Below are 13,711 nucleotides of genomic sequence, written 5' to 3' on the forward strand. Positions count from 1 at the left end.
GCCTATCAACAAATGGTAAGTTTCAAATATGAAGCTATTAATTCGTTTTTTTCTTTTTTGGGTTGCAAATATTAATTTGTTCGATATAGCAAAGGATGTGTGGTGTTAACGAGTTGCATATATTGAATAAAGAAGCCCCTCATGTATATATGCAGATCATACATGATAATGAAGAAAGAAGTCCCTAATATATAACATATATATGTTCCCATGGTTGTGATTTAACCGAGGTCTGCAGGATCGAGCAGGGAAATCAAAGGAGAATTTGAATGGATAACAAGAGATGGCAAGTGGGTGCAACTCCTTCGGTTCTTGGTATTGGTTGGAAGTAATAAAAAGTAATGTATTAAATAGGTATATTGTATCCATGGGTTTTAAAAATAGCCGTATCGTCATATCCGTATCGTATCTGATACGATATCCATACCCGTATCCATGCAACATAGGTTAATTACCAGTTATGCGTGCGGCATTCATGGGGTAAAGATTTTAAAATAGCAATTATCGCTTCATACAAGACACGGACTATAGAATCAAATTGTCACCACAAATGGTTTGTGCGCTTCATGAAGTCAAAACTACTCTGTTATAATCTTGACCCGCATTCATAGAGCTGAATACTTCAATGAGCATAGATTATATGAAATTATCTGCAAGAATTTACTGACATGAAAAAGATCATACAAAAAGAAATTTCAGTTGGACTGAATTTCCTTCTATGAAAATAATAATTTTCTATAAGTTGGCTGGAATTCTCTCAAATAATTAATTAATGCCGGAAAAAAGTATGTTGAACGGTACTTACGAAATTTTTTAAAGTAGTGTGAAAAAACAAAAAAAATATTCCTTATGTGCTAAATTTTTCATGAATTCCTATACTCTCTGGGCTAAAATATTTTTCGAGGCTTCTATAAAGCAGAAGGCGAATTGATGGCACAATTAATAACACTGTCGCAAGTTGAATTAGACAATTTATTATAAATAAAATAAATCCAATAAATATTTTGGAATTCCTGTTTTTTGTAGTCCCATTCGATCGATTACGATCATTCGGACTTTGATATGTAATATGAAGTCACGCTTCAAATTAATTATTGGGACAGATCTATTGAGTAGTTCTTTAAATTCTACAAGGTTGCTAAATTAATGAAGTAGGTTATATATATAAATTGATTTTTAAATGTTAATTCTATAAGTAACTCCACAAATTATTAATTTGTCGCCCAAGCTCCTAAACATGTGTTGACTAATTAAAATTTATACTGGTTTAAGGTGATTTTTCACAATTTTTTTTATTTCTTGGATTTATTTAATGTGAAAGAAAAATAAAAATTAGAAACGGATCGATGTTATTAGAAAAATGTAGTTTGATCACATTCTTTCAAATTTCAATAGAAGTAGTGCAAAGAAAGATTTGACTATATATATCGGAGTAATTTAAGTTTATGTAAATATGACAAGTCTTTTTAAAATTAACGCGAGGTTTTGAGGTTATTAGCCATATATATGTTTACTTTTAATTTATACCTCATAAAATTAACTCTGCAAATTTTATATACATGCTCTTTGTCCTACAGCTGAGTGGGTTCCCAACCCAACCTCAGTGTAAATTATTTCATGTTCGTAGACTAAATAATTAAATATTATTTCTCTATCTTTAAAAAAATATTATATAAACTATATATCTTTAAATTGTGGTTAATTTATTTAGCCAACTGATCTCCTAAGCTATTGCCTCTTTGTTTGAAGGCGCAGGAGAACTAGCAAGTGCTGGCAACCGCCGAGTTTTAAAATAAACTGATATTACTTCATACAGCACACCCCGCAACATAATCAATATGAAAACATATAACTGGTGTGTTGCATAAAGTCAAACTAGTTCTGTTAATATATTGACCCCTTCAAAACCTACCGTAATTAATAAGTTTGGATAAGTCAATATCAGGATAAAAATATTGGTAGAGGTAATTTTACTTCATGCAGTGCATAGTTCAAGAGCAACTGAAACGACAAAAACAAAATATGACTAGTACTCTTCTGTGTAAAGTCCAACCAGTTGTGTCAATATTTTTTCTTATAAGCAGTTAATCCTCTGAGATATCTCAACTTTTGCGTGACCGACGTCCGGTGACTATTCGGGATGATATAGGGGTCAGTAGTATGTGTGCTTTGAGATTCGTGCAGAAAGTATTTACACGGTTAGGATTTTTCATAAAGTCACGCAAAGTTTGAGATATCTCAGAGGCCCATCGGACCTAGTTTGGTTCCGATGGACAGATCTACCGTCTAATTTGCTTTAAGATTTGTGCGCACGAATATTAAAGCAGATGCAAAAGTTCTGATGCGAATCCTAAAACCAATCCAACGGTGAGTGAACCCGTTGAAACCAAAGTAGATCCGATGCCCATCGGACCTACTCTGTTTCCCTCTTATATTAATCTCTCTCATACTGTTACTTACTGTTTTTTGGTTAAACATGTTACTTACTGTTACTGGTACAGTGATTTAATTATACAAGTCTATTTATATTCAGTGATACCTCCGCCACAACAACTAATTACAACCATATATCTAAGTATTTACAGTGTGTACGTCCGAGATATAAATGTTTAACGGTCAATATATTCCAGCGCCTGATCCAATAGTTTTGTAATTAGCAGTGACGTAGTCAAGATAATTTGAGTTAAGAGCGGGCAAAAAGTTCCGAGTTACCGAGTTAATTATCGGGTAAGTGGACAAAATTAACTTATATACTTGAGCCATTTTAATTAATCTCACCAAATTATAAATGAGATTTAAACATAAATCAAGAAAAACATAAACACTCAACAATTTTAGTCAATTATCAGTCGCAATTTACAATTTAATTCATTCGATTATTGGATTGCAGTATTTAATTGTCAAAGGGCAGAGGTAGGCAACCTAATTTCCAAAAGTAGACATGCCAACATATTTATATTAGTTCATACCCGATTTTAAAATTTCAGATATAGACCCTATTCTTGTTACATGGTCGCTTTGCCACTGCCTGTTAGATTAATTAGGATAATTTTTCCAACTTCACATGATATCACTGAATTTTTATAATCTATTATTTTCATCGAAAATTCTACATTCAATAACTTAATTTTAGAGAATAAATGAAGGATATCTTTTGAAACACTACAATTTTTATGTAATGAACAACAAGACGAGTAAATATTCTATCTGAACTAAATTATAAAAGTTGTAATATTATTATGTATCTATTGCACTTATATGCATAAAATACAAAATTCAGAATGAGCTGAGGTATGTAAAACATAACACATTAAATAAAAATTAGATCGGAGTGCATGTGAAGTAACATAATTTAGAAGTCTGCAATCCAATTGTACTTTATATATTACTAGATGCTGGCCTCGCGTTGCTTCGGCACTAGCTATTGTGGCCGAGAGAAGAATGTTCACATAGGAAGACTTTATACAACAAAAATTAATAAATAATAAAACAAAAATTGTATAGTTGAAATAGTTGAAATTACTTGTACAGGGATATAACTAAAACCATACAACTAAAATTGTTTTCGCTACATGAGATAAATTAACATTGACCCAAAGGGACAAGCCTGTAGCCTGTATAACACATATAAGAACCACGATCGAGGAGTTTTATCTGCAAAACCAATAAATACATTGCATAACACATCAAACCCATGCCCTTTAGTAAGGCACTTGAATTAATAAACAATAAATAGACTGTGTAATTAGACAATTATTAAGAAAAAAAAGTAATATACCACTATGCAAATATAGAGCAGCATAGAGAAGCTCAAAAACACAACTGAAAATGATTCTCAAGCACAACTGAAAAGCAGAAGTTCACTGGTGGCAAATTTCATATTGAACAGGCAAAGGAGAAGAAATAATGGGCATTAGATTCCAATTTTTTTTATTAAAACCAGAAAAATTATAAACCCCAAAAATCAGGATTGGAGAATGATTTTATGATCAATTATGAAATAGCATATGCCACATCTATTTAACCATTACCCAGTCCCCACCGGCAACATGTGCAATTCTATGTATTTACAAAGTTATTGCTTATTGTAAATATAGATTATTAATTACAATTAACTTAATTGAATTTTAACAATTTTGGTCCTCCAATTAATAAACTTTATCTTTGAGTCCTTCCATATAGTTATGCCATAATTAGAACTTAACAAAGAAAACAAAAACTAATGTGTTGTTTGAATGTTGAAGTAATACAACAAAATAAAGAATTGAAATAAATTTTGTCAATTTTCAGTTAACCTCTTTAAAGTTGCCCATGAGCTGTTAATATTAGAAATGTATGGTAAAAGATGATGGTTCCCAAGAATCCCAAAGGGATGCTCCACAACAAATCATCAGCTGCACAATGTATAATTACATACACATATACATAACTCTAGTTTGTAAAGAAAATTGTCTCTTTTTGTGTACCTGATTCATTGAAGGAAAGCTGCCTCTTAAATTCTTTGGGTTTATCTGTCATATGTGGACAGGTACCTACTTCATAGATATCACCAACCCATATCAAGTTTCATTTTTTGCACTCATACAGAACCCACCTTATAACTTCTAGTGGTGGCAGGTCCGGCGATGAACCCAGCTTCAATCGAATCTTCTCAGTCAATTTTGCACTGCCAATGCATGTTTGAAGGCAGTTGAACTGGGTGCGGGTGTCCCGTAGGAGCCAGTGTGTACATGCCGATGGAAATGCCTCCAAAATCATCATCGGTGGTGTCGATTCCAAAGGAAACTGATTTGCAATCGGCATGTTATGGATATATCCCCTCTTTCTATAACATGCTGAGAAGTACCTGGAGTCTATGTACTCATGTGGAAGGCCATAAAGGAATCGAGAAATGGTTTGCCACACGCCCTTCGGAGTAAGTGCAACGTTTTCATAGAAGAAATAAGGTGGGCCCTGTGCTTCTTTAGGTTTGGAATGGGGATCTGGAGCCCTTTGTGCATATACGACCCGTCAAAAACTCAGAAAAGAAGAAAGATGGTGATAAATACGACCTGTTTGTGCATAGCAACAAAAAACCAACTTGAGTGCTCTCCTGAGAGCCCATCCCAGTGATGTCGGTTACTCCCTGCCAAATTAGTACACGGACTCCCTCCGATTACTAAGTCGATACCTCCGTATCGTGCAATAAACCTCTTCAGAATTGCATTAGTTACACGTGTTACATCGTCTATTTCTTTGAGCTCTCTCTCCTGTCCCGTATGGTCCCACCAACCACTCAGAATGAAGCGCCACCTCAGCACCGACGAACCCTGTGAAAAGGGACAAACACTCTGATGTCTTTTGGGTACAATTTTTTAAGTACTGATAACTGGTACACAACCGTATCAATCTGAAAAGAGTTCCCAAAAGACCAGTACCGTTCGGTATGGCTGACACCACGGGTATGGTCCCGTGGAAACCCTAACAAGAACTCCACTTCACCAGGCTCGAGCGGAGCAACTTGGTTATGACCAACCCATATCAAGTTTCATTTTTTACACTAACATAGGACACACCTTATAACTTCTGGTGGTGGCGGGTCGGGCGATGAACCCAGCCTCGATCGAATCCTGTCAGTCAATTGTGCACTGCCAATGCATGTCTGAAGGCAGTTGAACTGGGTGCGGGTGTTCCATAGGAGCCAGTGTCTACATGCCGAAGGGAATGCCTCCAAAATCATCATCGGTGGTGTCGGTTCCAAAGGAAACCAATTTGCAATCGAGTCCCGTGGAAACCCTAATAAGAACACCACTTTATCAGGCTCGAGCGGAGCAACTTGGTTATGACCAACCCATATCAAGTTCCATTTTTTACACTTAGACACGACCCACCTTATAACTTTTGGTGGTGGCGGGTCAGGCGATGAACCCAGCCTCGATCAAATCCTCTTAGTTAATTATACACTGCCAATGCATGTCTAATGGCAGTTGAACTGGGTGCGGGTATTCCATAGGGGCCAGTGTTTACATGCTGATGGGAACGCCTCCAAAATCATCATCGGTGGCGTCGGTTCCAAAGGAAACCGATTTATAATCGGCATGTTACGGATATATCCCTTCTTTCTATAACAAGTTGAGAAGTACTTGGAGATGTACTAAGGTGGAATGTCATAAAGGAATCGAGAAATTGTTTGCCACACGCCATTCGAAGTAAGTGCAATGTTTTCATATAAGAAATAAGGTGGGCTATGAGCTCTCCCTCCGATTACTAAGACGATACCTCCGTATCATGTAATAAACCTCGTCCGAATTGCATTAGTTACACGTGTTACATCGTGGATTTCTTTGAGCTCTCCCTCATGTCCTGTATGGTCCCACCAACCCCTTAGAATGTTGCAATTGATGTCTGATATCTCAACTGAGAGGACAGCTGTCTTTATCCCGAGTCGATGAAGCGCCACCTCAGCTTCGCCGATCCCGGTGAAAGGGATAACACTCTGGTATCTTTTGGGTACAGTTCTTTAATTACTGACAACTAGTACGCAACCGTATCAACCTGAAAAGAGTTCTCCAAAGACCTGTACCGTTCGGTATGGCTGACACCACGAGTTTCTTCGAGCTCTCCCTCTTGTCCCATCTGGTCCCACCAACCCCTCAGAATGTTGCGGTTGATGGCTAATATCTCAACTGAGAGGATCACTATCATCTTTATCCCGAGTCGATGAAGTGCCACCTTAGCACCGCCAATATCGATGAAAAAGGGACAACACTCTGATGTCTTTTGTGTACAGTTCTTTAAGTACTTACAACTGGTACATAACCGTATCAACCTGAAAAGAGTTCCCCAAAGACTTGTATAGTTCGTTACGGCTAACACAACGGGTATGGTGCCGTGGAAACCCTAACAAGAACTCCACTTCATCAGGCTCGAGCGGAGCAACTCGGTTATGACTAACCCATATCAAGTTCCATGTTTTGCACTCATACAGGGCCCACCTTATAACTTCTGGTGGTGGCAGGTCCAGTGATGAACCAGCCTAGATCGAATCCTCTGAGTCAATTGTGCACTGCAATACATGTCTGAAGGCAGTTGAACTGGGTGCGGGTGTCCCATAGGGGCCTATATGTACATGTCGAAGGGAACGCCTTCAAAATCATCATCGGTGGTGTCGGTTCCAAAGAAAACTGATTTGTAATCGGCATGTTATGGATATATCCCATCTTTCTATAACAAGCTGAGAAGTACCTGGAGTCTATGTACTCAGGTGGAATACCATAAAGTAATCGAGAGAGGGGAAAGAAAGAGGGGAGAGAGAGAGGGGTAGAGGAAGTGGCACGAGGTTTTGTTGTAACGGAAAAGAGAGGGGGGAGAGAGAGCGGGAGAGGAAGCGGCACGAGGTTTTGTTGTAACGGAAAATAGTGAGGGGAGAGGAAAACCCCCTCTGCTTTCCCTCACTCTCTCTCCCTTCTCTCTTTCCCGTCACAACCATTGGCCTTCAAATGGGTATGTTCAAGATGGCTCCTTAAGTTCTAAACTAATGACTCAATTTCTGGCCGTGGGTTTTCCAGAGAAGATGATTGCCAAAGCATTAAAAGAAAACAGTGATGGGAACTCAGATTCCCTTTTAAACCTCCTGCTCATTTACAAAGCGCTTGATGAAACTCCAGAAGCAAATGAGACAAATGGCGTAAACTCACCAAGTGATGAAAATGACTGGGCATATGACAACTCCTCTGATTTGGATGATTTTGATGACATAGATTTTGAATTGGAGATGTCTGGTCATACTAGTTTTAGTAATAAACTCCGGACCCTACTAGAGATGGGTTTTCATAAGGAAGCGACAACTTCAGCAATTGAGAGATGCAGGGAAGATGTGCCCATATGTGAGCTGGTCGATTTGATCTGTGCTGCAGAAACAGCAGAGAAAGAAGGTGGGTTTGGGGAATATGATGCACCCAACTCGGAAAAGAAGAAAGATGGTGACAAATACGACACGTTTGTGCATAGCAACAAAAAACAAAGATGTGATGGCGCAAGCAGTAGTCGAAGAAGCACTCACATGCATGAGCGCCTCAAGTGGGCCTACCGCCAGCCCACTCCCACCAATAGGCCCTGCAACAGCAAAGAAGAGGATGATGAAACAGAAAAAAACAAACTTGAGTCTTGACAACATTTTGTCCTCTATAATCCTCCTCCTGCACAATCCAACTAAACACCCCCTGAATCCAACGCCAACCAAACCCTATTTTGCATTTTAAACGGTGTTCGGTTCGGTAACGTCAAAAAAACGTTTAATTCACAAATTAAACACAAATAATTCACGAACATTGTTACTATGTCGCATGCACTTAATTAGTGTTTTTAAGGGGAAATTTCATGTATCCCCCTCCAAATCTTCAATATTACATTTTTTCTCTCAAAAGTTCATAATATCATATTTACCCTTCAAAACCATTAGAAGTCACATATTTATCCAAATTAATAATTTAATATATCATATATATCATAAATATCTAGGGGGTAGAAACGAAACCAGATTATCCGGTGAATATCCGCTCCGAATCCGTTTATAATATGAATCCAAATTAAACGGATCCGGATAATTATAGATACGGATCCGAAAAATTAATACATATAGAGAAGTAGCCCCGAATACGAATTCAGATAATTCTGTGTGGGTATAAACGGAGCGGATATCCCCATATATCCGGATCCGATATTTTGACTCAATATCCAATCCATCCATAACCACAACACATTCTCTCTCCTTTGTATCCTTTCCGCAAAATCAATGCAAAAAATTCAACCAACGAGTCAAATCTTTTATTTTCTAGTCATATTTCTATCAAATCACATTATTGATAGGCCGGATGTATTAAAAATAGATAAAGTAACTTCCTTTTTAGAATTTTTTTCTCAATATTTTCTTATTTTAGAATATTGTAATATTTCTTGTTTTTTCACAATATTTCACAATATTTTCTTATTTTAGCACTAAATCATTTTTTCCCTATCTGATAAAATAAAATAATGAATTTCGATTTTTCAACTGAAATCAAACGGAGAAAGTGAGAAATATTTTAGGAACATTGATTAAGTTCTTTGACTTTTCCAAATAGCCTCTGAATTAAAAAAAAAAAAAAAATTTAGTGCTAACAACAATAATATTAATAAATAAGGAGGGTATGTAAATGTCTCAATTATGCCTCTCTCTAGATCTCTACAAAATAAGGTGCTTATTATTAGTGATATACCTCCTAATATAGGATTTAAGAATTGTGTGCAATCTATTAGGAATAAGGAAAATAAAATATTAGGAATTGATTTTGAAAATGAAACAGCTCATTCCAAAGTTTCAAATATACAACCTCAATTTCAGAATAATTATATTTTTTTTCCATGCTCATTGATACCGTATTATATTCACTAGTCAATTAAATATATATATATAATTCATCGAGCATTTAAGAAAGATAACTATATTTTTTTAGTTCTATATAAAGTTGATTAACTAAAATGAGATAAATGAAATAAAAATGAATTATATACATCTATTTTATGTGTAGAAATTTAAATTTTAGTTAAAAGCATGCTCGCCACACAGACTAATACATGATTTATCACATTAAAATTGAATAAATCCTTAGCAATTCCTTTCCTTATTTTTTCTTACAGCTATCTTCTATTCTTCCAATTAAATTATTTTCTTATTTCTCCATTTCCTCCATTTCATTTCCCTACCATCTATAAAAAACTAATTAATCTGTGTATGCCACATTATATATATATGAGTAGAACTAGGGTGCTCTTAAGCTCACCAAAGTTTTGGTGAGCTTAACTCTAAAACTCATCAAATTGATTTTAAATAACGAATCCGAACCGTTGAAACCCGCCTACCTTACGTGTGATGCATCTACATGTGAAATTTTTAAACATTCGAATTAATTTAGTATAAAGTCAAGTGGTCAAAATTAGAAGGTTAATAAATTAATTTTAGTGCATTCATTTTTTGAACGTTTTTTGACCACTTGACTTTATACTAAATTAATTCGAATGTTTAAAAATTTCACATGTAGATGCATCACACGTAAGGTAGGTGGGTTTCAACGGTTCGGATTCGTCATTTGAAATCAATTTGATAAGTTTTAGAGTTAAGCTCACCAAAACTTTGGTAAGCTTAAGAGTACCCTAGTTCTACTCTATATATATATATATATATATATATATATAGAGAGAGAGAGAGAGAGAGAGAGAGAGAGAGAGAGAGAGTGTTTAGGGTTTAGGTTATTGGTTATAATCAAAATAAGAAAAAAATGGAATTATGTCAACGGACCAAGGCTCTGGACTATAAGTGGGTCTTTTTTTTGGAGACAATTAATTAGACTACATGGCATTTTCCAGTGGTCCACGAAATGGATCATTGGCAATGGGATGGGAATATCCTTCTGGTTTGACTCATGGTCAGAATTTGTAATGACAAAGCTGGGAGCAAGGCAAAATACAATCGAATATCCACCCATCTCACTGGGAGATGCGGTGCATATATCACATGTATTTGCTCCAGAAAATGAAGAGTTGGGCTTGGTGCAAGTGTGCAACTAAGCAGTAGCATAGACCAAATAACCCGGAGGTGGAACGGTAAGGCAGTTTACACGGCTAACTCGCTATACATGACCATGGTTGGAGCCGGTATGATTAAATGGGCATTCATGGAAGTGTGGACAAGCAAGGCACCACCAACAGTCCAGGTTTTCGCAACCATGCTTCTGAAGGACAAAATATTGACACATGAGGTGATGGAGCACCGAGGGATGCACTGTGATCTTGACTGTGTAATGTGCAATGACTGTCCGGTTGAATCGGTTCTACACTTATTGTTCCTGTGCCCATATGCAACACATGTTTGGTTCCTTGTTTCTAATGCACTTGGCTACCGAATGATGAAACCGGCTATGACGGTACAAGAAATATGGATGCAATCAAAACTGGCACGAGGAAACAGACCGAAGGAGATTTGGACAACACAATTCATATGCACTCTATGGAGTACTTGGAAGAGTAGAAACCAGGTAGTGTTTGGAGGAGATAGATTGGAGCCAAGATTCCTGGCCGAGAGAATAGAGCAGGATAGCAGGATGTGGCTCAAATATGGATGAGATGCATAACAGAGCATGTTTTGGGCTTATTGTTTTTTTTGTTTTCTGTTTTTCTAGATGTACTTTATTTCTGAGGAGGGATGCAAGTCATTACAGGACTTGAGAATGTTGTAACAGAATATTTACCTTTCTAATATACAATCGATTGCACCACGCCTCTCGTGCAACCAAGTTATTTTCTGATTTTTAAAGTCCAAATGATCGATCCAACATTAGATGTCATCTCCATATTAAAATGTGCTTGGAGACCAAATATTATATTATTTGGAATTTTTTTACTATTTATTAAGATAGTTTGAAAATCGCTGTTTTTTAATGGTGCAGAATTTTAATAAAATTGATCAGAAATTAGCAGACTAGGCTAAACAAATAAATTCAACGCCCTTGACACTTTTTAGAGCTGATTATCATCTACAACTTATGCTCAGTTACAGGGTTTCAGTTAAACCCAAAACATCAAATACATTAACACATCAGAATTACCATTAATCAACCCAATTTATAATTCAGAGTGTATAAATTTTTTTTATTGTGCACATGCATTATGCTATGCAACTTGCAAATTCGTGTCTCTAAAAAATCTACAATTTCATCCAGGCCTTAGATCTCAGATAGTATAAAAAACAAATCTGAATTTCATAAAATTCACATAACAGTTACGAGTATGACGTATCAACCAGCAAACCAGCAAAAGTAGAAAAATGTAAAAAATACCGAGGCCATTTAAGTCAAGATAACTGAGCACAGCCTCCAGAACCAGTAACGAAACAAGAACCAAGCATGCTGCATGCAAGCACGTATTTGTAAGTGTATTCCTATTAATCTGATCAAACTGAGTCAATTAAGTTGTTATGATTAGCAGAGGAGGAAAAAAAGAATTGCCAATGACAAACCCTCGGTAAAAAAACCGTTTATTCTTTTTCTTAAATAAAAATAAATAAAAATTACATTAATTCTTTTTAAATGCTTTCTTCTTTGGATCATCCATCATTTGTGGTCCTATCTTTTAAAATGCTTTCTCAAGTGAGTTAGATATGGAAAATGATTTCTAAAAGAATTTATTATGACAAAAAAATAAAAATAAAAAAATTTGAGATTAAAAAAAACAAAAAAACAAAAAACAAAATACAACAGAGCTCTTGGCCCGTTAACGTAAAACCAGGCCCGTCTCATTTCTAAGGCTAAAAAGACGATATAATTTGTGTGTTTAAGATTGTACTTATTTGAAAAATCTTACTCATACTTTAAGGATGCCTATTTTCAGTTGTTCAGTCCCTTTGTGTGATTTATCTAACATTATTCACAACTTTCAAATGATTTCACAAGATTATTTATACATATATTTTATTTATAGACTCTGTGATGTTGCTTTTTATAATGTTGTGATGATAAATCAAAGAAATTAAATAATCTCTAATAAATAATTCACTATTTTATGTTTATAGTGTTTACGCTTATTGAAATTATAAAAAATTGAGATATTGGAGGAAACAAATGAAGGTAGATCACACAAAAAACAAACAGAGATGTTAGATCATTCATTCGGAGATGTGGATCAAGAGCCAAAGTTGTTAGGCCACCGGCCGTTAAAATTAAATAAAGATGACTATGCTCGTGTTTGTCAAATTTTAAAAAGAGAAAAAAATAAAAATATATATGCTGATCTTTACAATATCTATGTCAGTGTTGAATTCTATACTAACTTAAAATTATTATAATGCACAACTCAAGTTTGCTCTTCTCAATTTACTTTGTCAACCGAAGTTTCTTCATTAAACAATTTCCTTTTTTTTTTTGTTATAACGTCAGGGTGTAAATTTTAGAGATTTGGAAGGAGTGAGCGTGGGACGAGACAAGGCCTGTTATTTGAATAAAGATATTAAACGTCCCTTGTAAAAAAATTTTAAAAAAATCAAAATATCAAAAAAAAAAATTTTAATTTAAAAAAAAATTCAAAAAAAAATTAAAAATCCAAAAAAATTTCAAAAATTCAAAAAAAAATTCAAAATTCAAAAAAACTTCAAAAACGAAGCTTTTTATACACAGTAGAAGAATCTTTACCGAATAACAGATGGATGTTTAGGGACACAAATGTATGACTGTTATTGTTTGCAGGAGTGTAAACAAGTCAGGTTCCGATTTTGTTTAGCTGTCAAATCCAATCCATTTATAAATGTTGTATTTTTGTAGGGATGAAAACAGATCGGATGGTGGTAAAATCATATCTGTATTCAATTTTTTTTTTCCGGATACGGATTAGATATCCGTAGATATATACATCAATTGTTTCGTAATATATATTAAATTATATGTTATATATCTACTATTCAGATACAAATAATTGAAATTCAAAATCATATCCGTACCACTATCCGCATGGATATTCGGATATCAGATGTCCGTATCTAATTATGCATGTGTTTTACATTTTGAAGTGCAAATTCAAAATTCAAAATTTTTTGTTTTAAATTTTGAATTTGCACTTCAAATGTGGAGTGTTTTTTTTTCTTGCATTAAAAATTCGTGCCAGCATACTGGACGAAATTTATATTATATAGCAGACATTTAACAAT

At 35.2% G+C, this 13,711-nt stretch overlaps 1 protein-coding gene across 1 annotated transcript; it reads left to right on the forward strand.

Moving 5' to 3' along the window:
* The first annotated feature begins 10,652 nt into the window (after positions 1-10,652).
* On the forward strand, positions 10,653-11,252 carry LOC144564383 (uncharacterized). The gene is made up of 2 exons (XM_078313981.1): positions 10,653-11,051; positions 11,196-11,252. Exons 1-2 carry the CDS (start codon positions 10,653-10,655, stop codon positions 11,250-11,252), a joined length of 456 nt encoding a protein of 151 aa, XP_078170107.1.
* Positions 11,253-13,711: the final 2,459 nt, after the last annotated feature.

This window comes from Carex rostrata, chromosome 13 (assembly GCF_964058835.1).
Source record: "Carex rostrata chromosome 13, lpCarRost1.2, whole genome shotgun sequence".
Lineage (NCBI taxonomy): Eukaryota > Viridiplantae > Streptophyta > Magnoliopsida > Poales > Cyperaceae > Carex > Carex rostrata.

Coding starts and splice junctions, on each gene's coding strand:
- LOC144564383 (XM_078313981.1), top strand. CDS start 10,653: ATGACCATGGTTGGAGCCGGTATGATTAAATGGGCATTCATGGAAGTG. Junction 11,052..11,195: donor CTTGGAAGAGTAGAAACCAG/GTAGTGTTTGGA, acceptor CTGTTTTTCTAG/ATGTACTTTATTTCTGAGGA.